This window comes from Anomaloglossus baeobatrachus, chromosome 3 (assembly GCF_048569485.1).
Source record: "Anomaloglossus baeobatrachus isolate aAnoBae1 chromosome 3, aAnoBae1.hap1, whole genome shotgun sequence".
Classification (NCBI taxonomy): Eukaryota; Metazoa; Chordata; class Amphibia; order Anura; family Aromobatidae; genus Anomaloglossus; species Anomaloglossus baeobatrachus.
In genome coordinates this window covers 158,278,073-158,298,560 of record NC_134355.1, presented here as the reverse complement: position 1 = coordinate 158,298,560, position 20,488 = coordinate 158,278,073, and the positions used below count along the sequence as shown (strand labels likewise).

The following is a 20,488-nucleotide window of genomic DNA, read 5'->3' as shown; positions in this document are numbered from 1 at the left end:
ACTGATCGGCCGCTGCAGGACGCACGGACGGATGCGATACAAAAAGCGTCAGGGATAAGGAAAAAAAGTCACGCCAAAAATTGACCATGGATGCAGATCTGTTATGTGCATCCCTGATCAGCACTTGGCGGGACACGCACGGACGGATGCAATACAAAAAGCGTCGCAGATACGGAAAAAAGTCACGCCAAAAATTGAGCAGGGATGCAGATACGTTATGTGCATCCCTGATCAGCGCTCGGCGGGACACACGGACGGATGCGATACAAAAAGCGTTGGGGATACGGAAAAAAAAAGTCACGCCAAAAATTGAGCAGGGATGCAGATATGTTATGTGCATCCCTGATCAGCGCTTGGCGGGACGCACGGACGGATGAGGTGTAAAAATGGACAGGGGATACAGAAAAAAAAAAAAAGTTATACTCACAGTACCCAGAGGATCACTGACCAGAAGAGCTGCAGGAGGAACAGATGGCAGAGAGATGGACAGCTTTACAGGAGCAGCAGGCAGGACGTTGGGCAGATCAGCAGAATGCCCAGGAAGGACCCAGCGATGGAGGCAGATGTGATCGGGCCAGTGAAGACCTCGGACGACACGATGAAGACAGGTAAGAGAGCAGAGGGGGAGAGAGCAGAGGGGGAGAGCAGAGGGGGAGGGGGGGGGCAGAAGAGGGGGAGGGGGGGGGAGAGCAGAGAGGGAGGGGGGGGAGCAGAGGGGGAGACCGGAGAGGGAGCTGCAGAAGCAGAATAGAGATAATGGGGGAGGCAGTCAGATCGCGGGGGGAGCAGATCGGGATGTCGGGGGGGGCAGATCGCAGGGGGGCACGGGCAGGGGCCATCACGGGAGCGCGCAGGGGGCACCACGGGAGCGCGCACGGGCTGCAAGGTGAGCACAGTACTCACGTGCAGCAGGAGCGGTGACCTCAGCTATGGCGGCGGCGGCAGCAGCAGCGGTGGCGTGGTACCACAAGTACCAGCCACTGCACGCTGCAGACATGTTGGGGGAGGGCTTGCAGGCCAGCACAGGCCTGGGGAGGGCGGCCACCGGCAGATCAGACCGCCCTACTGCACACTGATTGGAGCGATTGCGCGTCATAGCACGATCGCTCCAATCAGTGCTGCAGGGGCTGGGGGCGACATTTTAGAGCTATGATTTGTTGAAGCTGCTAGAGCAGATCATAGCCGGATCTCACAGTATCGCAGTAATTCTGGCATTTTTTTTGCCGAAATTAGTGCAAACGATGTGGTTGGCGGTTCAGATTTGAACAGCCAATCACATCGATCGTCGATAGGGGGTGGCGATGCCACTTCCCCTGGGGTCAAGTAAAGGTCCCCTGCTGTAAGAAACAGCAGGGGACATCATTTGAAAGCCGTTGCTATGGCCACGGCATTCAAATGAAGTTTAGGCCGTAAAATTACGTCCCTGGTCATTAAGTCACGTTAAAATAGGACGTAATTTTACTGCCCGCGGTCGTGAAGGGGTTAATTCCCCAGAATATTTCTGTGTAATACTGGTGCAAGTTCTGGAGGCTACTAGGTTTTACTGTCCCAGAAGTTTAATAAAAGGGTTGTCCGCTAAATGTCATGATCGGTCCACTTACAAAATATATGGTAACTATAATAGACATGAGCAAATCTTTTGAAAATTCATATTTGCCTATTCATCTTATACATCACCAAACGATCATTTCAAAGATGGTGAATTTACCAATGTAAATTAATAGACATTTAATCTGTAAAATAATTTAGGAAAAAAAATGCCTACCATTACTGTGGATCATATGGCACCGATTATGCACCAGATCAACCTTATAGATGTCAAGGGTTAACACAGAGTTAATGTTCAAAAGGATCAATAATTTGTATGAATACAATGGTAAAGATCCATTCGCATTTATGTAAGGGTGCTTTCACACTGAGTTCCTATCCCTATTCAGTGGCCTCATATGTCCGAATCCCAATTTGCAGGGGGGTTCTGACGGAAGCCCTGATGGGATCACTGAACGGGGGCGCTGCCCTGCCTCCTGTGACCCTGTTCCACCACTCCCCTGGTAAAGTAAGGCAGACATGTTTATTTAGCCTTTCCCAGACTAAAAATACCAGCCCCTGAACTTGCGCATCACATTAGATACACAATTCTGGTGCTTTGCCAGGCTGTTCCCAATTGCACTAGTGCGATTGTAACTGGGGTAATATTTTTTGGGCATGACACGATGCGGCCTGCCAATCACAGTAATACCAGTAGCCAACATGACAATGATATTAACGTGTATGGTAGGCATTGCCCACATGTTAATTGGCTAACAGCCACAAGACATGAGGGCTGAGGATTAGCATTGACTCTTGATCACTCATGATACCCCATCTAGTAATGAGCATACCTGAGCACCCCGATGCTCAATCGAGCACGCTCATCACTAATAAGCAACTGTAAGAAAACATTACAATAAAACTTATGCAATGTAAAACATACCAACCATATGAGCAGGTTGTAATAAACATGCAATACAGTAAGGGCTCACTCACACTTGCACTATTTTGACGCAAACGGAATCCGTCACTAATGTAGTACAGTTCATTTATTTACAGTGGAAGCGCGACATCGTGTGGACACAAGCGGGTACTGCATGACACACACGCGCCATAGTAACGTGCTTCCACTGTAAATAAATGAACTGTACTACATTAGTGACGGATTCTGTTTGCGTCAAAATAGCGCAAGTGTGAAACTAGCCTAAGCAGTTTCCACATCCTCTACAACTCGAGAGATTCTGAGTAGCTATGTGATTGTAACGGAGGCAGGGGGCGCCTCAGGGGGTGTAGTCGGGTCCCCTCGCCTTGTGGGCCGCAGGCTGACCCCCGGCCCGGCCGTCACTAGTAAGACAGGTGTGTTGTTGGGGCAGAGTGTGGATGGCAGGGGCACATACATGTCAGCATTCTTTCTGTGCTCTTCAGCTCCCTTGTCACACACAGGAAAGAGGCAGTTACAGACAGCAGGTAAACTAAACACCAATTTATTGTATAGAGCTTCCATCTTTTTGTTTGCAGCAGGTTTACTTTAGTACGTTACAAGTTACAGGTCCTTTTCTACAAAAACGGTTTCCTTTTTCTCTACGGGCACTTTCCTTTGCCTGCAGGGGACATACGTTAACCCCCAAGTAGCTGCGCTCTAACCCGGATTTACTGTAGGGCAGATCCAGCACACACTACCAGCTCTGGATAAGTTCTCACCTCTCCACTTCTTTGTCAGGGCACTAACCTTCGCCTGCAGGGGCCACTTGTTATCCCCTTGATAGCTGCACTCCACTCTAGTACACACCACAGGCTCCGGACTAGTCCCAACTCTTCCACCGTTTCTCATGGGTTTCCTCTGCTTTCTAGCCAAGAGTACTCACTCAGGCTGACTGCCTCGTCTCACTCCCACACTCTGCCCCGTCACCTCAGACCGAGCTTGCTCGCCTCTCACATCTCACTGCACACTGGACTCTGCATTCAGAACCCTTCCTTCCCCACCTAGGCTGCCCTGCCCCTTCCTTCCCTGCCACTGTTACCAGGGGAACCACTGCTCTACACTGGCACCTAGTGGGGAAACAGTTTATGACAGGTAACATTTTACCATCAACATTTACAATTTGCCACCATACTACTGTGGCGTCTTCAGGGGGGGAAAAACCACTCCTTCACTACCAGGGGTCCGACTACCCCTTACATTCCTCCCCTCTTTAACCTCAGCCTCCTGGCGAGGTTCGTACCTGCAAAACAACACATGTAGGAAAACACAATACTTAAAACACACAGACTGGCACACAAGTTTGGTGCCCGGAGTCCCTCCAGGGAAGCTCCCGGTCTTAGTCGCACATCTGCCCGGAGGCCCTCCTCAGGCGCTCCCGGTCTTAGCTGACCTTCTGCCCGGAGGCTATTTCCAAGCGCTCCCGGTCTTTGGGTGGGCAGAAAACAACAAGACAACGAGATTCCTTCTTAACAGTCACGGAAGGAGTCCACGCACAGTAATGCATTAAGCTCCTCCCGGGTTCAGTACTTTTAACGTTACTGTAACTGGAAACATTCACCGGCTTTCAACAGTACCGGTTTTCAACGGCAAACAAATCACTCTCTTCCGGACGATTACCTCTGGTTCTGGGATATCTTGCCAGTACAGGGACTTAACTCCTGAAGCAGAGGGCCTACCTTAACAGACGCAGGCGCCTCCGGAATCTGTACGGATGCTCCTGGTGGCCCGCTCCCCAGAGTCAGCCGGGACTTGTAGGTGGCCCGGACTTCCGTCGTCGTTTCCCCGGTAACGGCATCCCATGAGGTAAAAAACGTGACCTTCGCTGGTTTCTCCGAGACTCCAGTCACGACCGGTATCATGCTTGCCGGCAACGTGATGGTGGGTAACTCTCCCACCGAGCTCTCCATCGGACGTCCTCTTCCGTGTCCTACGGGCACCAGCGCTCCCGCTACGGCTTGCTTGTCTGTCCTGGCCTCCATTTTGTGTAGCACAGGTAACTGGAACTGTTGCTTCTGCTGCTGGGATTGCAATGGCGCCGGGGAAGGTGGAGGCGGTTCTTCTTTTCCCGCTTTAGCACACACTCCGCCCCCGGCTTCATCCACCAGGTCTGCATAGCGTTGGCGACGCCTTTTCTTTCTTGCGGCGCCGCCCACGTCTCTAGACCTCTGCAGCTTCTTGGGGCAAGTACCTCCCCTCTTTGGGTGGCGCACTCCGGGCTTCTTCCTCCCAGGCAAGCCCAGCGCTTTTCGTTTGGCGCCAACTTTTCGCGCCTCTGCTGAGTCCATGAGGACAGCCGCCATTTTGCCGCCATCTTGTGGCCCGTTCAGCACGTCAGGCACCACTTGATCTTCCTCACAGTCTCTGGTCATGGTTTCTTGCATGCAGGCTTCATCCTGCCGACTACGCCAAAATGTAACGGGGGCAGGGGGCGCCTCAGGGGGTGTAGTCGGGTCCCCTCGCCTTGTGGGCCGCAGGCTGACCCCCGGCCCGGCCGTCACTAGTAAGACAGGTGTGTTGTTGGGGCAGAGTGTGGATGGCAGGGGCACATACATGTCAGCATTCTTTCTGTGCTCTTCAGCTCCCTTTTCACACACAGGAAAGAGGCAGTTACAGACAGCAGGTAAACTAAACACCAATTTATTGTATAGAGCTTCCATCTTTTTGTTTGCAGCAGGTTTACTTTAGTACGTTACAAGTTACAGGTCCTTTTCTACAAAAACGGTTTCCTTTTTCTCTATGGGCACTTTCCTTTGCCTGCAGGGGACATACGTTAACCCCCTAGTAGCTGCGCTCTAACCCAGATTTACTGTAGGGCAGATCCAGCACACACTACCGGCTCTGGATAAGTTCTCACCTCTCCACTTCTTTGTCAGGGCACTAACCTTCGCCTGCAGGGGCCACTTGTTATCCCCTTGATAGCTGCACTCCACTCTAGTACACACCACAGGCTCCGGACTAGTCCCAACTCTTCCACCGTTTCTCATGGGTTTCCTCTGCTTTCTAGCCAAGAGTACTCACTCAGGCTGACTGCCTCGTCTCACTCCCACACTCTGCCCCGTCACCTCAGACCGAGCTTGCTCGCCTCTCACATCTCACTGCACACTGGACTCTGCATTCAGAACCCTTCCTTCCCCACCTAGGCTGCCCTGCCCCTTCCTTCCCTGCCACTGTTACCAGGGGAACCACTGCTCTACACTGGCACCTAGTGGGGAAACAGTTTATGACAGGTAACATTTTACCATCAACATTTACAATTTGCCACCATACTACTGTGGCGTCTTCAGGGGGGGAAAAACCACTCCTTCACTACCAGGGGTCCGACTACCCCTTACATGATATTACCCCTTAAATAAATGTGATGACCAACAACATCACACATACCCTAATGAATTATAAGTAAGGTAAATTACTCCATCATAGGCTACATGCGGACGCTGCATCTTTTTGGTTCACAAACTGCAGCCAAATCTGAACCTTGCCAGAGAGAGCCTGGAAATGTCACAAAAAACGCTTGTAATTGTAGGTGCGTTTTTGCTGTTTTCGGTGCGTTTTTGGTGCATTTTTCATAACATGTGCTTTTGCTGCGTTTTTGTGACAAATGTTGACAAAAACACAGGAAGAATGAACATGCTGCATTTTTTTTTGTCACAAACTTTTGACAAAAAAAACGCTGACAAATAAACTGCAACGTGCGCATGACAAATCTGACTTCTCATAGACTTTGCTGGGAAGTCAAATGTCAGAAAGTTCTGACAACAAAACTGCACCAAAAAAACGCAGCAACAACGCTGCAAAAAACGCAGTGTGCGCATGTAGCCATAGTCTAAATAAAAAAAAGAAAACTCAAACCACAAAATAAATTCAGACTACAAGCCCCAAAATACATAGACATCTGAGCTCACAATGAATACAGACCGCAGACTGAACATACATTATTATAATAATAATAATAATAATAATAATATTATACAGAACCCTAGACCAAACCCTAGAATAAATTCTGACCTTCAGACCCTACAAGATTCAGTGTACAGGTGGATTCCACTACGAAAACAGCCGAAAAAGTACCAAAGAAACACTAAATGGAAAACAACTTGCTGTTAATTTCTTCAGTCTTTTGACTGCCTTTTAACCCCTTCAGGTTTCCAAAGACCAAGTTGTTAAAGGGAATCTGTCACCAGGTTTTTCATTATAAAATCTGAGAAACGCTTCATTTAGGGGCTACAATGCTAAGTCCAGCGATGTGTCACTTGCTAGGCAGCATGCTGACATTTTGATAGTTTTTTCTTCTGCAGATGCAGCAGTGCTCAGAAGTTTGACCCTGTATAACCTCACCCACACTACTTATTGGCAGCTTTCCATGAACACTGTGTATTGACAAAACTGCTAATGAGTTGTGGGGTCAGGGTTATAGTACTGTAGCGATAATCTCCTGCTGATAAAAATTGCATTTTATTGAAACAGCAAAACACAGTCCAGCTATTGACACATTGCTGGAATCAGGCTCTCTGCCCTCACATTATGCTGCGCTCAGATCACTTAGGCTGCTTTCACACTTGCGTTGAACGGCATCCGTTGCTATACGCCGCCTTAAAGAATTACGGTAACTGTTTCAGGAAATCGTTTTATTCCTCATAGAATTAGCTACGGATAGCAACGGATGGCCTTGCGTTGCATCCGTCAGCCGACGCTGCGTTACATCCACCTGGCGGATGGAACACTGCATGTAGTGTTTTTCTGCGCTTAGCGGAGTGTCAAAAAAATGCAACCTGCAGGATTCCGTTGGCGTCCGTTGTTTTTATAATGGACACCTATAGTGGTGGATTCCGTTTAGAATCCGTCACTTGACGGATTCCGTTAACGCAACCTTCTTTACACAACTGCGCATGCCCAGATGTGTAAAGGCAAGAAAAAAAAACTATAACGGATTGCGTTATTTTGTACGATCCGTTGTGCCACTATATGCAACGCATCCGTTGCATCTGTCACACAATGCAATGCAACGGATGCCGTTCAACGCAAGTGTGAAAGTAGCTTTAGTAAAAACCTGCTGACAGATTCCCTTTTAAAAGAAGTGAACAGTTAATCCCTCAGGCGTTTTCTGCTCTAAAGACACTCTATACCCCCTATACCAGGCCTACAGAACATGCAGCCCACCAGATGTTTTGCAGCAGCCCATGCATTCGTCCTGCAAACACTACTCCCTTCTTCTTATGTTTAAATGTATTTACTTCCTCTCTGGCAATAGTATGGTCCATCGTGGAGCTGAAGATTAAATACATTATCTTTGTGGATGGGGGGGGTTAATATTTCAATTGAGAAAGAGGGCACAGTATTGTCAGTATTGTGGGGAGCAGTTTTTCAAAGGTTCACTGTGTGTCTATTTTGCATAGGGGCAATGTGGGGGGGATATTTTGGAGAGGGACTGTGTGTGTGCATATGTGTGGAATATATATATATACAGGGCTGTATTTTGCCTTCGTGCTGCCCTAGGCACTTTTAAGTGGTCGCGCCCCTTAGTGACAACGTAAAACTGAGTTTTCGCACACGACATCTGTTTAAGGCAGATCTACTTTGTAAAACACTTGAAAAAGTATCAATGAGAAATGAAGGGCACTACCACCCCCCCCCACCCCCAATGGGGATCACCACAGGCACATCAAAACATAGCATGAGTATAAAATATTCCCACCGTCCCCACTTATATACTGTGACTGTCACACTGCCCCTAATAAACTACACACTGCCCTCCCTTATAAATTATATCCAGCACACCTTCCTCAATTATGAAATATGATCTGCACATTGACCTCACATCATGCTGCCCCCTCCTCACAATGTCCCATGCATGCTGCCCCCTCCTCACAATGTCCCATGCATACTGCCCCCTCCTCACAATGTCCCATGCATGCTGCCCCCTCCTCACAATGTCCCATGCATGCTGCCCCCTCCTCACAATGTCCCATGCATGCTGCCCCCTCCTCACAATGTCCCATGCATGCTGCCCCCTCCTCACAATGTCCCATGCATACTGCCCCCTCCTCACAGTGTCCCATGCATGCTGCCCTCTCCTCACAATGTCCCATGCATGCTGCCCCCTCCTCACAGTGTCCCATGCATACTGCCCCCTCCTCACAGTGTCCCATGCATGCTGCCCCCTCCTCACAGTGTCCCATGCATGCTGCCCCCTCCTCACAGTGTCCCATGCATGCTGCCCCCTCCTCACAGTGTCCCATGCATACTGCCCCCTCCTCACAATGTCCCATGCATGCTGCCCCCTCCTCACAATGTCCCATGCATACTGCCCCCTCCTCACAATGTCCCATGCATGCTGCCCCCTCCTCACAATGTCCCATGCATGCTGCCCCCTCCTCACAATGTCCCATGCATGCTGCCCCCTCCTCACAATGTCCCATGCATGCTTCCCACTCCTCACAATGTCCCATGCATGCTTCCCACTCCTCACAATGTCCCATGCATGCTTCCCACTCCTCACAATGTCCCATGCATGCTGCCCCCTCCTCACAATGTCCCATGCATGCTGCCCCCTCCTCACAATGTCCCATGCATGCTGCCCCCTCCTGACAGTGTCCCATGCATGCTGCCCCCTCCTCACAATGTCCCATGCATGCTGCCCCCTCCTCACAATGTCCCATGCATGCTGCCCCCTCCTCACAATGTCCCATGCATGCTGCCCCCTCCTCACAGTGTCCCATGCATGCTGCCCCCTCCTGACAGTGTCCGATGCATGCTGCCCCTCCTCACAATGTCCCATGCATGCTGCCCCCTCCTCACAGTGTCCCGTGCATGCTGCTCCCTCCTCACAGTGTCCCGTGCATGCTGCCACCTCCTCACAGTGTCCCATGCATGCTGCCCCTCTCCATGAGCTCCTAATGCTGCCTTCCTCTTTTCCATAATGACATCTCCATGCTGCCCCACTCATCATACTAAGACCACCACACTAACGCTTATGCTGAGACCCCCCCACACACACTACCCCACTCTTGATATTGACTCCCCTACATTGTTCCACTCCATACTGAGCCCACACATGCTGCCCCTTCTCCATAATGAGCTCCCAATGCTGCCCCCCTCTTATTCTGAGTCCTTACACTCCCCCCCATCGATATTGTCATTGCTCTATCCCTTAACCCTTGTCATCTGTCTCTAGCATTGGCCCCTCTCTTCCATTCCCCCAGCAGCAGCCTCTCTCCCCCCGCCTCCAGCAGCAGCCTCTCCCCCAGCATCAGCCTCTCTCCCCCCAGCCGCCCCCAGAATCAGCCTCTCTCCCCCCAGCCTCCCTCAGCATCAGCCTCCCTGCTCCCAGCTTACCCCAGCATCAGCCTCTCTCCTCCCATCCTCCCCCAGCATGAGCCTTCTCCAGCATCAGCCTGTCTCCTCCCAGCCTCCCCCAGCATGAGCCTCCTCCAGCATCAGCCTCTCTCCTCCCAGCCTCCCCCAGCATCAGCCTCCCTGCTCCCAGCATCAGCCTCCCTCCTCCCAGCCTCCCCCAGCATCAGCCTCCCTCCTTCCAGCCTCCCCCAGCATCAGCCTCCCTCCTCCCAGCCCCCCTCCTCCAAGCCTCCCCCAGCATCAGCCTCCCAGAGCATCAGCTTCCCTCCTCCCCCTCCCAGCCTCCCCCAGCATCAGCCTCTCTCCTCCCAGCATCAGCCTCCCTGCTCCCAGCTTGCCCCAGTATCAGCCTCCCTCCTCCCAGCCTCCCCCAGCATCAGCCTCCCTCTTCCCAGCCTCCCCCAGCATCAGCCTCCCTCTTCCCAGCCTCCCCCAGCATCAGCCTCCCCCAGCATCAGCCTCCCTCTTCCCAGCCTCCCCCAGCATCAGCCTCCCTCTTCCCAGCCTCCCCCAGCATCAGCCACCCTCTTCCCAGCCTCCCACAGCATCAGCCACCCTCTTCCCAGCCTCCCACAGCATCAGCTACCCTCCTCCCAGCCTCCCCCAGCATCAGCCTCCCCCAGCATCAGTCTCCCAGCCTCCCCCAGCATCAGCCTCCCAGCCTCCCCCAGCATCAGCCTCCCAGCATCAGCCTCTCTCCTCCCAGCCTCCCCCAGCATCAGCCTCTCTCCTCCCAGCCTCCCTCCTCCCTTCTCCCAGCCTCCCTCCTCATCAGCCTCCCTCCTCATCAGCCTCCCCCAGCCTCAGCCTCCCTCCTCCCAGCCTCCCCAGCCTCAGCCTCCCTCCTCCCAGCCTCCCCCAGCCTCAGCCTCCCTCCTCCCAGCCTCCCCCAGCCTCAGCCTCCCTCCTCCCAGCCTCCCCCAGCCTCAGCCTCCCTCCTCCAAGCCTCCCCCAGCCTCAGCCTCCCTCCTCCCAGGCTCCCCCAGCATCAGCCTCCCTCCTCCCAGCCTCCCCTAGCATCAGCCTCCCTCAGCATCAGCCTCCCTCAGCATCAGCCTCCCCCAGCATCAGCCTCCCCCAGCATCAGCCTCCCTCCTCCCAGCATCAGCCTCCCTCCTCCCAGCATCAGCCTCCCTCCTCCTAGCCTCCCCCAGCATCAGCCTCCCTCCTCCCAGCATCAGCCTCCCTCCTCCCAGCATCAGCCTCCCTCCTCCTAGCCTCCCCCAGCATCAGCCTCCCTCCTCCCAGCATCAGCCTCCCTCCTCCTAGCCTCCCCCAGCATCAGCCTCCCTCCTCCCAGCATCAGCCTCCCTCCTCCTAGCCTCCCCCAGCATCAGCCTCCCTCCTCCCAGCATCAGCCTCCCTCCTCCTAGCCTCCCCCAGCATCAGCCTCCCTCCTCCCAGCATCAGCCTCCCTCCTCCCTCAGCTTCCCTCCTCCAAGCCTCACCCTCCCAGCCTCCCCCAGCATCAGCCTCCCTCAGCATCAGCCTCCCTCCTCCCAGCCTCCCTCAGCATCAGCCTCCCCCAGCATCAGCCTCCCTCCTCCCTCAGCCTCCCTCCTCCCTCAGCCTCTGTTCCCCCAGCCTCCCTCAGCATCAACCTCCCTGCTCCCAGCTTACCCCAGCATCAGCCTCTCTCCTCCCATCTTCCCCCAGCATGAGCCTCCTCCAGCATCAGCCTCTCTCCTCCCAGCCTCCCCCAGCATCAGCCTCCCTGCTCCCAGCCTCCCCCAGCATCAGCCTCCCCCAGCATCAGCCTCCCCCAGCCTCAGCCTCCCTCCTCCCAGCCTCCCCCAGCCTCAGCCTCCCTCCTCCCAGCCTCCCCCAGCCTCAGCCTCCCTCCTCCCAGCCTCCCCCAGCCTCAGCCTCCCTCCTCCCAGCCTCCCCCAGCCTCAGCCTCCCTCCTCCCAGCCACCCCCAGCCTCAGCCTCCCTACTCCCAGCCTCCCCCAGCATCAGCCTCCCTCCTCCCAGCCTCCCCCAGCATCAGCCTCCCTCAGCATCAGCCTCCCTCCTCCCAGCATCAGCCTCCCTCCTCCTAGCCTCCCCCAGCATCAGCCTCCCTCCTCCCAGCATCAGCCTCCCTCCTCCTAGCCTCCCCCAGCATCAGCCTCCCTCCTCCCAGCATCAGCCTCCCTCCTCCTAGCCTCCCCCAGCATCAGCCTCCCTCCTCCCAGCATCAGCCTCCCTCCTCCTAGCCTCCCCCAGCATCAGCCTCCCAGCATCAGCCTCCCTCCTCCTAGCCTCCCCCAGCACCAGCCTCCCTCCTCCCAGCATCAGCCTCCCTCCTCCCTCAGCTTCCCTCCTCCAAGCCTCACCCTCCCCCAGCATCAGCCTCCCTCAGCATCAGCCTCCCCCAGCATCAGCCTCCCTCCTCCCAGCCTCCCTCAGCATCAGCCTCCCTCCACCCAGCCTCCCCCAGCATCAGCCTCCCTCCTCCTCAGCCTCCCTCCTCCCTCAGCCTCCCTCAGCATCAGCCTCTGTCCCCCCAGCCTCCCTCAGCATCAGCCTCCCTGCTCCCAGCTTACCCCAGCATCAGCCTCTCTCCTCCCATCTTCCCCCAGCATGAGCCTCCTCCAGCATCAGCCTCTCTCCTCCCAGCCTCCCCCAGCATCAGCCTCCCTGCTCCCAGCCTCCCCAGCATCAGCCTCCCCCAGCCTCAGCCTCCCCCAGCCTCAGCCTCCCTCCTCCCAGCCTCCCCCAGCCTCAGCCTCCCTCCTCCCAGCCTCCCTCCTCCCAGCCTCCCCCAGCCTCAGCCTCCCTACTCCCAGCCTCCCCCAGCATCAGCCTCCCTACTCCCAGCCTCCCCCAGCATCAGCCTCCCTCCTCCCAGCCTCCCCCAGCATCAGCCTCCCTCAGCATCAGCCTCCCCCAGCATCAGCCTCCCTCCTCCCAGCATCAGCCTCCCTCCTCCTAGCCTCCCCCAGCATCAGCCTCCCTCCTCCCAGCATCAGCCTCCCTCCTCCTAGCCTCCCCCAGCGTCAGCCTCCCTCCTCCCAGCATCAGCCTCCCTCCTCCTAGCCTCCCCCAGCATCAGCCTCCCTCCTCCCAGCATCAGCCTCCCTCCTCCCTCAGCTTCCCTCCTCCAAGCCTCCCCCTCCCCCTCCCAGCCTCCCCCAGCATCAGCCTCCCTCAGCATCAGCCTCCCCCAGCATCAGCCTCCCCCAGCATCAGCCTCCCTGCTCCCAGCCTCCCCCAGCCTCAGCCTCCCTCCTCCCAGCCTCCCTCAGCATCAGCCTCCCTCCTCCCAACCTCCCCCAGCATCAGCCTCCCTCCTCCCAACCTCCCCCAGCATCAGCCTCCCTCCTCCTAGCCTCCCCCAGCATTAGCCTCCCTCCTCCCAGCCTCCCCCAGCATTAGCCTCCCTCCTCCCAGCCTCCCCCAGCATCAGCCTCCCTCCTCCAACTCTCCCTCAGCATCAGCTTCCCTCCTCCAACCCTCCCCCTCCCAGCCTCCCCCAGCATCAGCCTCCCTCAGCATCAGCCTCCCCCAGAATCAGTCTCTCTCCTCCCAGCCTCCCCCAGCATCTGCCTCTCTCATCCCCAGCCTCAGCCTCTCTCTCCAGCCTCTGCCTCTCTCTCCCCCCAGCCTTCCCCCCAGCCTCAGCCTCTCTCCCCCCAGCCTCAGCCTCTCTCCCCCCAGCCTCAGCCTCTCTCTCCCGCCAGCCTCAGCATCTTTCCCCCAGCCTCCCTCTCCCCCAGCCTCAGCCTCTCTCCCCCCAGACTCAGCCTCTCTTCCCAGCCTCCCCCCAGCCTCAGCCTCTCTCTCTTCCCAGCCTCCCCCCAGCCTAAGCCTCTCTCTCTTCCCAGCCTCAGCCTCTCTCTCTCTTCCCAGCTTCCCCCCAGCCTCAGCCTCTTTCTCTGCCCAGCCTCTCTCTCTTCCCAGCCTCCCCCAGCCTCAGCCTCTTTCTATGCCCAGCCTCTCTCTCTTCCCAGCCTCCCCCAGCCTCAGCCTCTTTCCCCCCAGCCTCCCCTTGCATGATTATAGTGGAAAAAGGCATCGCAACGATCATCAACTAACCTGTAAGGAGCCCATACATTCTAGGCTCTGCCTCTGCCTTATCTGCTCCGGTGCCCGCCGCCCTGCTCTGGCTGGCTCCTCTTCTGGCTTGCTCCAGCTGCAGACGCGTCCTCCTCCGCGGCGTATGTCATCTGCAGCATTGGACGCTGCAGCACGGGGCAGTCAGCTGATTGTCGCGCCCGCGCGCCTCTGACCCCGGAAGTGACGGCGATGGAACTTCCGGGGTTAATCAGCTCACCATGCCTGGCGCCCGCCATGTATTTAAATAGACAGAAGTGCGCCTCCCCTCCCTCTCAAACCCCCCCCCGAACACAGCCGAGTGTAACGGAGGGAGGGACGGGGGGCGGGGATGGAAAAAAAAAAAAATTATATAAGTTTTTTTTTTTTTTTTTTGCTGCCAGAAAGTGCCGCCCCCCGCAACGTGCCGCCCTAGGCACGGGACCACAGGTGCCTAGTGGCAAATACGGCCCTGTATATATATATATATATATATATATATATATATATATACATACACAGAGGATGGTCCAAAAGTAGGTGGACAGTATGTGTAATAGGGTTATGAAGGGGGAAATTTATTATCAAACATGTTGTAAAGTGAAACTGACTCAGTTGCCCTTAGCACCCAATCAGATTCCACTTTTCATTCTTCACAGGCTCTGGAAAATTAAGGGTGGAATCTGATTGGTTGCTAAGGGCAACTGAGTCGGTTTCACTTTACACCATGTTTGATAAATCTTCCCCTTCATAACCCTATTAGGCTACTTTCACACTTGCGTTGAACGGCATCCGTTGTATTGCGTTGTGTGACGGATGCAATGGATGCGTTGCATATAATTGCACAATGGATCGTACAAAACAACGGAAAGCTTTTTATTTATTTTATTTATTTTTTTTTTTCTCTTCTTTACAGTTTTACCGGCAGCAGACTATTGTGAACGATCAGCTGATCACCCAGCGGCCGGGCGCTCAGCTGATCACTCTCAAAAGCCGGCTGCCGAGCGCTCAGCTTAGCGCTCTGACATGCCGGCGGCCGGGCGATCAGCTGAGCGCTCTCACATGCCGGCGGCCGGGCGCTCAGCTGAGCGCTCTCACATGCCGGCGGCCGGGCGCTCAGCCGAACGTTCGGCCACCGAGAGACAAAATAAAGTTTATGTGAAAAAAAAAGAAGAGGATGCGCAGTGAAATCCTACGGATTGAGCGGCTCAAAAAAACGTTACATGCTGCGTTCCTTCCGCCCGAAGCAGCGTCAAAATAACGACGCTGCGTCGTCCAGCAGATGCAACGCTGACATTTACATTACAGTGTGTTGTCCATATAAGTCCATGGAGAATAGTGCAGTGCGTTAACGGACTGCGCTATTCTCCATAGTGACGGACTGCGCTGAACGCAAGTGTGAAAGTACCATTACACATACTGTCCACCTACTTTTGGACCACCCTGTGTATATAGTATGCTGAACCTGATTGGCTTCAGCAGTGCACAAGAGACCTTCCCTGTTCAGTCACAGTCCATGCCTCTTTCCTACTGCAGAAGTTAGCTACTGAGGTAAAGTGAAAGCTGAGCTCTGATTGGTTGCTATTGACAACTCGACCCTTATCAAGCATAATCAATGAGGAGGAGCTGTTGAAGCAAGTACAGTAGTGCGGGAGCAGTTCGAGGTCACTGATGTCAATGCACCGCCCAGAAGGGTGCACACTGCCGCTGTCTGTTATCTGCCAATACACACACACACACACACACACACACACACTCCATATGGCCTCTTTCACACATCCGTGTAAAACACGTTTTTCACGGTCTGTGGTGTAGGTGCGTATGTGTGTGTCAATGTGTGTGTTCGATCTGTGTGACATCCAGATAGCACACGGACAGCATGAGCTAGTATACTTACCTGTCTCCGGCGCTGCTGTTACTTCCGGGTCCGCAGTGAGTGCAGTAAATATGCAATGAGCATATTCAGCGGGCCCAGAAGTGACAGCAGAGGCAGAGACAGGAGCGCTTATGTGACACGTTTTCTCCGTGGAACGTGTCGCATGGCTCACATCAGTGTGTAGTCCGTGTGACATCCATGCTGTCAGAGAAAAATGGACATGTCACCATGTGGAGCACATGGACACGCGTGTGCTCCACACGGGCACACGGTCCATGTGAAAACACGGACGTGTGCGCAAAGCTATTGAATTTAATGGTTCTACATGTGTCCGTGAAAACGGACGTCACACATATCGGGAAACAAGGACATGTGACGTGAGGACATGTGATGTGAGGACATGTGACGTGAGGACATGTAACAGAGGCCTATGCAGCCAATTCACTGACATAAATAAGGCTGACATTTCCTGAAGTTTCTTCCTAAAAAAAAAACAAAAAAAAAAAACCTTGTATTAGATCACCAACCACCTAATACATAACTCCTACCAGATTTCAGCAACGAAGTCCTCATCCACACATCTGTGTTTAAAAATATGTGAAAAACATTAGACCGGTGTCATTTGTGTTGTTTTTTACCATTAGTATTTTTCATAGATGGATGAAGAAATAAATAAATAACAAAGCCTCTCCTATCCTTTGCAGTGATAAATACGTGCAGAATACAGATGCCAGCGGTGTGCTGCACGTGTTCTCATGGAGCAATAGACTTTTATTGGCCCATAACATCCATGATATCGGGAAAAAAATGGACATTTCTCCGTGAGTTTTGCATGGACACACAGTTTGTGAAAAAACAGACATGTGAATAACACCATAGATTATAATGGGTACGTGCTGTATCTGTGATAAACGTGGATGCAACATGTACATGCCACATGGACATCTGAATGAGGCCTTAGGCTCCCTTCACACATACGTGTTTCTGGTACGTGTGAAATTTTCACACGTACCGGATACACAGGCACACGTAGACCCATTAAAATCAATGGGTTTGCGCACACAAGCATGTATTCCTATGGACCGTATGTCCGTGTGGAACATATGTGTGTCCATAGACATGTCCGTTTTTCTCCGGCAGCACGGGTATCACACAGAGCGCACGGACTGCACACTGATGTGATCCGTGTGACATCAGGTTGACACGTACCGGAGAAAACTCTGTGTTTGTGGAATGAAATGCTTTTCTATATTCACCTGCCTCCAGCTCTGCTGTCACTTGCTTCCGAACCCTGCTCATTATGCTCATTGCATGTTCACTGCACCGAGGACCCGGAAGCAGCAGCAGCGCAGGACACAGCAACACTATGGTCAGGTAAGTATAGAAGTTCATGCTGTCTGCGTGCTATGTGGATGTCACACGGATAGCACATTAACAGCACATGTTAAACACACACACGGACACATACATACGCACCTACACCATGGACCATGCAAAATGTGTGTGTTTTGCATGGATGTGTAAAAGAGGTCTTACACATAGTGGCTCACGCTCTGATGCGCTCTTCCTATGCAACACCCATGTCTGGCTCAAAACCTGGATATAATCGGCTTCTAACAGGGATCATTCCATATATCAGATTTGTATAAGTTTTTGCAAAATTTGCAGCAAAAAAACCCACAAGTCTCCAATGTGAATAAAACATTTTTTTAGTATTAATTTTTGCTAAATTAATAAAAAAAAAAAATGTTCCTCCAAATCTCGGGTTGAAAGGGTTGGCCTACCCCTCGTCCCACCCATATGAATGCATATAAAAACTGCACCAAATCTGTATTCTATAGATGTGCATTCTGTATTTATGAAAGGCCATGGACAAACATGAAGTTTTTTTACCTTTGTAAGTGTGACGCCCTGGACTAGCCAGGTAGTCACATACATACCAACATACACACCCCCACCCTAAACAGTTAGGCTATGTCCGCACGTTGCTTTTTACCTGCTTTTTACCTGCTTTTTTGCTGCTTTTTCAACTGCAGCGTTTAATGCCAAAATGGTTGTGTTCTGCTTTTCAAGCAAAGTCTATGGGAATTTGGGTTTCTTGTTCGCACTATGCATTTCAAACTGCAGCCTTTTTGTTGCAGAACTTTGGTCAAAAACTCAGCTTTGCAGTGCAAAACCCAAATGGCAAAAACAATTCACATGTCAATTGTTTTTGGCATTTGGGTTTTGCACTGCAAGGCCAGAATCACACTTGCTAGTGCCTCGCGTGTTTCTCGCACGAGTCTCTCATGGTAGAACCCGGCTTGGCCGCACACTCCCCTGACAGGAGCGGGTCGGTTGCATGTATCTCTATGCAGCTCAGACGCTCCTGTATGCATAGTGTGCGGCCATGCCGGGTTCTACCATGAGAGACTCGCGCGAGAAACACGCGAGGCACTAGCAAGTGTGATTCTGGCCCAAAGCTGAGTTTTTGACCAAAGTTCTGCAACAAAAAGGCTGCAGTTTGAAATGCATAGTGCGAACAAGAAACCCAAATTCCCATAGACTTTGCTTGAAAAGCAGAACACAACCATTTTGGCATTAAACGCTGCAGTTGAAAAAGCAGCAAAAAAGCAGGTAAAAAGCAACATGCGGACATAGCCTTACAACAGTCAAACAAAAACCCTTGTTGCCTCCCTCCAGGGTCTGATGTCCACACCAGGTGGGGCGGAGCCAGGCAGTTGGCCACACCCACCGAGGAGTTCACAGGCCTGGAGGCGGGAAAAGTGTCAGATCAGTTTTGGAGGTGAAAGTGAGAGGAGTAAGCACTTCAGGTGTCTGGGTAGGAGCCCAGGCACTGACAGCAAGGTTGGCATATGGTGGTGGCCGTCTGCAGGAGTTGGTGGAACTCCACAGAGCCGTAAGGACGAGGGTCGGGCGTCGGCCCGCCGGTACCGGACCTGGGAAACGGAGTGAAGCTAAGCACACAGGCAGGGCCATCGGACCCCGACCAGGCTTGGAGCCGCCGTCAATAGTTAAATCCAAATGTGACAGGAACCCCAGGGGTTTCCTAACAACCAAGTCCCGATTGAAGGCAACAGTCAGTCCACCCAGAGAGGATATACAGCCACTGCCAAAGGCTAGAGATCCAAGGGCCAGCGCCTGCGGGCAAAACCGGCTCCTACGGCACCTATACGCCGGGGAGCAGACTACCGGTGGGCAACCACAGGAGTCAGAACATTCTAAAAGGTGCAGGGAAAGACAGCCACCATCAGCCGTCCGGGGAGAGCACAACAACAACACTGCAGCCGGCTGCGGGACCCGTCCATCCAGCCGTTTTGGTTTACCAGAGACTCTGTCAGTGATTGAGTGAGTACACCAGTGCAGTCCGGTACCGCGGCGCGCAGTCCCTGCACCCCAGCCATCCAGCCTCCCCGTTACACCACCGGGCTCCGGGATCACCAACCCCCCTACCCACGGAGGGGACAACATCCCAGCTGCACCCTACCATCTCTCCCGGGATCCCTGTTACCAGCAGTGGTAGTGCCATCATCACCACGTCCCGTGGGTGGCATCACGAACAATCTCCCTAAACATACCACCCCCTTTTCACTCACGGGTGAGGAGCGCTGCTCGAGTCCCCGGGTCCGGTCCACCGCTCGAGCCACCGAGCAGCAGCAGCAGAAGCCCCGGACCCGAACATGGCGAGCGCGTCCCCTCTGCCCACGACATAAGATAAAACCAGGAATGAAACAATCAAAGGAAAGGCATAATAGAAGCATTTTGTCCTAATTTTGGCTTACTAATAAAGAGATAAAAAACTCAAATACTCAGTGTGCACGTGGTTTTAGACCTACATAATATGGCCCCCAATTAACTTTATGGGCTCATACTGTAGCCTTATATTGTTTAATTCCTCAGGAAGTCATAAAGGGAGGAAAAAGGAAAAATGCTCGATCATTTTATGAAGCATTTGGATTTCTGGCATAATTTTACATCACGGACAAACCACTGCAAAATTGGCAGGTGTGGCATGCCCATTTTAAAGAACATTTGATCCCTCGCCAAGTCATTCACAGTACAGTTGCATTGTTTCTAGGTAGAAGGTAGCACATCACAGAGACAACAGTACGCAATGTGCATGGAGTATAAATGGATTCAGACTATGGCGGTGTTCATGCATGGAGGTGTTTCTGTGTGCAGAACTCCTAAATGGGAGAAGATACATGCAGTAATACTAGATGGTAATCCCCATAGTCCCTTCCCCCACTCACCACATTTGGGATATGTTACAATCAATATATCATCTTCTCTGGCTTCAAAAGCCTCCATAGCTTGAAAAGTAGGCTCACTGCATAGTAGGCTGGGATATAGAATCCCATTGATGGAAACTTTCAGTTCTTCAGGAGTCTTGTTTTTGGCCTCCTCAAATACTTTCTGCATTTCTGCTAGGAATTTCTCCCGTTTTCCTTTGTTTTCCCCCTCAGCTCCTGACATCTTTCTGTCTTCTGAAAGGAACGTAAAGTAGCAGATTTCTTTGGTACTTCCTTTTTATGTGAGATACTATCAGGGAGTGTTCAAACCATTTACACACACACCCACTGAGCTGATAGCATAATAGTAGACGGAGAGTGACCTCTGCTAACACATAAAAAGCTGATGCAGTAAGATTTCACTTGTTTTACATGTATTAAATATAAATCAAAATTATAGGGGTTTTCGGGGTTTGAACAAAAATTTGCTGACATTTTA

At 52.9% G+C, this 20,488-nt stretch overlaps 1 protein-coding gene across 1 annotated transcript in view; it reads right to left on the bottom strand.

The window, feature by feature from the left end:
* Positions 1-20,237, bottom strand: part of LOC142296213 (sulfotransferase 6B1-like) — a 75,028-nt gene extending 54,791 nt beyond the window's left edge. The window contains exon 1 of the mRNA XM_075339542.1: positions 20,011-20,237. Coding sequence (XP_075195657.1) covers positions 20,011-20,233 — 223 coding nt within the window. The 5' untranslated portion in view covers positions 20,234-20,237. The remainder of the gene's footprint in view (positions 1-20,010) is intronic.
* Positions 20,238-20,488: the final 251 nt, after the last annotated feature.